The sequence below is a fragment of the Gavialis gangeticus genome, unplaced genomic scaffold (genome assembly GCF_001723915.1).
Source record: "Gavialis gangeticus isolate Ggan-Ray unplaced genomic scaffold, GavGan_comp1, whole genome shotgun sequence".
NCBI lineage: Eukaryota > Metazoa > Chordata > Crocodylia > Gavialidae > Gavialis > Gavialis gangeticus.
The window spans coordinates 34,617,820-34,622,953 of record NW_017728993.1 but is presented as its reverse complement, the minus strand read 5'-3'; the positions used below and the strand labels follow the sequence as shown (position 1 = coordinate 34,622,953).

The 5,134-nt window shown below is 38.8% G+C and overlaps 1 protein-coding gene across 3 annotated transcripts in view; it reads right to left on the bottom strand.

Annotated features, from left to right (window-relative positions):
* Positions 1-5,134, bottom strand: part of PRKACB (protein kinase cAMP-activated catalytic subunit beta) — an 80,799-nt gene that overhangs the window by 65,732 nt on the left and 9,933 nt on the right. Inside the window, exon 1 of one of the 3 annotated variants that reach the window (XM_019501519.1) lies at positions 4,529-4,618. The exons of 1 other annotated variant lie outside the window; for it this stretch is intronic. In XM_019501519.1, the coding sequence (XP_019357064.1) occupies positions 4,529-4,535 (7 nt within the window). In that variant the 5' untranslated portion in view covers positions 4,536-4,618. Of the gene's footprint in view, positions 1-4,528; positions 4,619-5,134 lie in introns of those variants that run through there. One more of the 3 variants, XM_019501518.1, reaches the window with a different exon arrangement.

Genomic DNA, 5,134 nt, shown 5'->3' with positions numbered 1-5,134 from the left:
GGGGGGGGGGGAGGGAGGAAGCTATCCATGAAAAGGCTATGAAATCTGCTCTGTGTGCTGCCCATGAAAATCCCTTTGTTCCACTGTTATTTCGGTAGGGCCCTACTCATGGGTCACTGGTTGCCAGCTCAAGCTTGATAGTACTAAAACAAATCTTCATGCACACAATACACCATATACACATGCACACACAGCTGAAAGCACTCCCTGTTACCCCCCATCTCAAAACACAGGACCATATACCATAGGCTGGGCTTTATTCTTGACTTCAACTAATATCCAAGTCTATGATTCCCAAATTCTTTCTAGCCACTTACATCTCACAAACAATAGACTTTGTAGTTCCATGCTCCCATACATGTCTGCAGTTACTTCAGCTGCTCTGCAGTAACCATTAGTGTGATTGTAATTACTATGCAGTGGTAGCTACACAAAGGCAGTTTGCCCCTGAATAAAACAGGGTTAAGTTGCCCCAGTATAGTTTTCACTTACTTCAGAGTAATTGCAGGAACAGTAACAGCTACTGCAAAGCAGCTGAGCTATGTTAAGTACCTGCCTGGTTACAGGTGCATGGGTAAATGCAGGCTTCAGAGATTCAGGGGTTACATACAGTTTACGATATTTCTCTCAGGTTCATAACCTCTAGCTCAGGAACTATTGCTGTAAGTGTTTAGATACAGGCTATTTCTAAATCTTGCCAGTTCTTCTGCATAGCATCTTTAAGATGCATCATTTCCTAATTCGTCTACAGAACTAAAAGTCTTGTGCAGGCTCTCATCATTTCATGGTCCTGTTTTTCCCTGGATGTGACAGAATTACTGCTGCCCTACTCATATCCTTTCAGAATGTCACTGCAAAGATCACTGACCGCTTCCTCTTCTCTTTGCGTGCCTTCATTGTCTCCTCTTCATGTCAGATATAAAATACATGTTTCCCCCCTCAAGGGACTTCCTGGTTGTCTGAATCTCAGCTATTGACTCTTCTTTATTATCAACATGCCGATTCCCATCTCTGATTGGCCTTTGATGCCAGCTTCCATTGCCCACTTAAGTATTCAAACACACGTTGCATTTTGTCCTCAAAGCTGTATCTCTCTACAAATGCAACTTCATTATTCTCTTTCAAAGCCTTACTAAAAAAAATGTTTCGATACTCCACCCCAATCTCCCCCCCCACACACACTCTCTCTTTCTTTGTAATCTCCCGCCTGTCTAATTCCACTTTGTATCTCTGATTTTCAACATGGATTATACACTCTCAGGAACAGGGACTATCCATTTGTTCTGCATCTGCAGAGCACCAAGCATGATGGGATCATGACGTATAACCGGGGTCTTAAGTGCATTAGCAATACAAATAAAAGGAGCTTTTAAAACAGGTGGCTGAGATACCACTGACACTTTACTTTATTTTCCAATTTATTCTTTCAAGGCAAAGTCTGTTCTATTTTTTAAAAAGGGTGAGGGGCCTTAAAACACAAAGGCCACGTCCACATGTGCATGGGTATTTGGTCCCGGGGACAGCTAGCAGTGGCGCACCTTGTGGTGTGGATATTTGTCCGCAGGAAACGCCTGTGCCATACACCCTCTGGCATGTGGCAAGTTGTCCTGGGTGGGGTAGGGGAGGCTAGGGCCACCTGGGCTGGGGAGCCTGCCTGGGCTGCAGCAGTGGCAATCCAGGTGCGCAGAGCCTGGCTGGCAGCTGGAGTGTGGCGCTGGCCAGCCATGCTATGGTTTTGGAGTGGCACACACTGCCCCTGTGTGCACCAGTCTGGTTTCTTTTCTGAGGGTTTTTTTTTTGACCCCTAGATATCCCCTTACAGCACAGAGAACACCTGAATGTCCAGTATGTAGCACCTCAGACATGTCTACAGTGCCATATAATGCACGTCCACACTCGTCTGGATGCAGCCAGGCAGTTTTAATTTTGATTTAGTCTTCTAAGTTCCGGATCGTGATCACAGAAGAGAGTCCTACACCAGTCACAATTACTTCCAATTCATATGAAAGCTTTAATTTACATCTCGTCAAATTTTCATTGGCTGACCAGATGACCTCTTTCACTTGTAAAATTCATTTCACAGAGGCTCTATAATTACAGGATTGGGCTCCATCTCTTTGTATCAATGTAGTATGATTAAAATTTTTGAGAGATGCAGAGGACCCAACAATCTAAAAGATCCTAAACACCGTTGTCCCTCAGGAAAGAGAGAAATTGCAGAGAAGTCTGGAAATGGAGTTATATGTAAAACATTAGAAAGGTGCTTTCCTAATCTCTATTTTGTATTGAAAGTTCTTGAAAGCTACTGTCTTACGATTTGCAAGAGATCAACCTACATGCCATAGTAAAAATTTCAGTTTTCAGAATGAATGCGAATAGACACAACTACCATGAGTAATAGCATCGGTATAGACTGCAGCATGGATAGTACTCCAATTAAGTGTTTAGGATCCCCAGTGGGCTTGCGCACCTGCTGATGAAGTTAGTGGCACCATGTTTTCACCAATGTTCCTCATGCTAGCTGTATTACTGCTAGTGCAACGATACTTGTTCACTGCTACAAGTCGCACTTTTAACAGGTTGTACCAGTTATACTTCCAGTGCTGCTCAAGTGGTGTACATGCTGGTAATGCAGTGTCAAGGTGGCACTGGTTAAGCTGCAATCCACATAGGCTAATTGTTTTGCAGTGTGATCCGTTCTAATGACAGCTCTAGTGAAGACAAGCCGCAAAGGAAGAAGTCAGGGAAGATATAATGGTTTTGTAAATGGGAGAAGCATTTGCACTAACAAGACAGTTACCCTAACTCTCATTTGATGACCCTCTTCCATTTTGGGTCCACAATTACTCTCTCACTTTATGGAGTGTTTTGATGGTCTGTAGTAGCAACTGTGGGCCATTCTTAGATGTGTTCAGGATTTTCAGTACGTCAGATGCATAGGATCTACAGATAAAGATTTGTGAACTACCACCAAACAAAATACATAGCCTCTTCTTAATCTGATTTCTAAGGAAAACATTTCCTAAAAAAGGAGACAAGTTCTATTATATAATGCAATAAAAACAAACTGCCTGAGCTGCAAAATTCAGAAGTGATGCAGCTGGCTCCATCAGTATAATCTCTATGGAAGCTGAAATCAAATTATAGGGAAAGAGACAGAAGGAATAGAAGAGAGATCCAAAAGCCAGGGAGGTAGTGGGTGAAAAATTCAGAAGGGACGTCAGAGTTAGATGTTTAGACTTATTCACACTCAGTTTAACATTTAATCATCATGAATAAATACAGTGCTGATCAAACTCAATAACTATGTCTTCACTCTGCATGTGCCCTACTCTGAAATCTGGCCATATTCTGCATTACAGTCAAGATGCTTCCTAAAACAAGCAGCTTTATTTAAAGAATTACACTGAAGTTAGATATGGAAAGTGTGATGTAACTTCACCTGTTCCTTCCTTACCTTTACCCACATGGGATAAACTGCAGCAGTAACTGCCCTTTCAACAATTAATTTGTGGGGGTAAGGCAAAACCTCTCTCTCTGAATTGCCTCTTTAAAAAACAAAAACAAAAACAAACAAACCTCATTTGAGTTCAACAAAATAATTTTTTAAAAAAAATCTTCACTTTATTTTCCAAGGTCCAAGCTGCCTGCTTGTAACAAAAAGGCATCATTTTAGAAACTGGTATATTTTTCCTTCTCATATACAAATTCCAAAGCAAATACATTTGAAGAAGATGGTATATATTTCTGATTAATAGATTTTGATTCGGCTTTGAGATGGGTGTTCTAAAATGGAACAGATTACTTCATAATTCCTTGCAGTAAGATTTAATTTACTTTATAAAAATGTCAATGAGCAGTTGCTGTGTCTTTGGCAAGAAAAAATCTGCCTGAAAGAATTGCAGCAGATGTAGTACACTAAAATGCCAAATGCTTTGATGTATGCAAGACTCACCATCCCTACCCAATACCCTCAACAACTCTGCTATCCTACCATTTATACATAATAACAGCTATTGCAGAACAAGTTTGCTGCTGGATACCGATACAGAAAGCCTGTCCAGGATTTGTAAATTATATTAAGTTTCAAAACATTATATATAGCCTCATATAACATTAAATAAAACATAATACTTTATTTAAGCATTATTGAATAAAATATTATTATATAAAGTATTTAAATAAAACTGATTTAATTCAAGATAATGTTACAAATTCATCTTCTGAAGTGTCATGCCTTTTTCTTTTTAAAAATAATCTGATTCTAAATTAGCAAGTAAGACTAAGCAATATTAGTTTTAAAAACAGTAAATCTCCATGATGCAAAGCAACTGAGATATTCAAATTTATGATTTCTGACATGTACTGCAAGCCTTTAATAATTGCCATTTTGAAAAAAGCTGAGTACTGTAGATTTATTTACTGTCAGATATGTAGGAAATGAAGAGGGAAGCTAGAAGATTTCCTTATTGTGAAGACAGAAATAGTATTAAATAAAATCGTGTCAGAAGTAATAGAAAAAACTTACCATTCATGTTGAAAAGCTAGCTTTCAGAAACATATTGCTCATAAATTTAATCCAACAGTTGAGGAAGTTATGTTAATCTCTACAGGATCAGTGTTTCTACTTCGAACACACAAACACACAGGAATTAGAACAGACAGCACTGAGAAATCCGGAAACCTTGTCTTCATTAAGTACTCCGAGATGTGATGAACTATGAAATGCAAGATACCAGTAGCAAACACCAGATGAATTCAGGATGTGAATACTTAGTTTTGCTCATTAACTACTTCTATTCTGATGAGTATTACCTACAAATGTCTAAAGCAATTCAAAATGGCAGAGGGAAAAAAGCATTCAAACACCAGGATGTTTTAAGATGTTCTCAATTATATCAAGCACTGGTTGTTTCCATGGCAACCTTAGACCAGAATTATCTATTGACTTGTACCCAACCAGTAGTTATTCTTTAGCTTTAATCTATCCACAAAATGTACTTCTGTACATTTTCTATCATATTTTCTCCTTGTGTATGTACACAACTAGAAATTATCCAGGTGAACTATTGTATTTTTTAAAATGTTTGAAAGGCATTCTATATTAACACATATAACTTCATTTAAAAACATG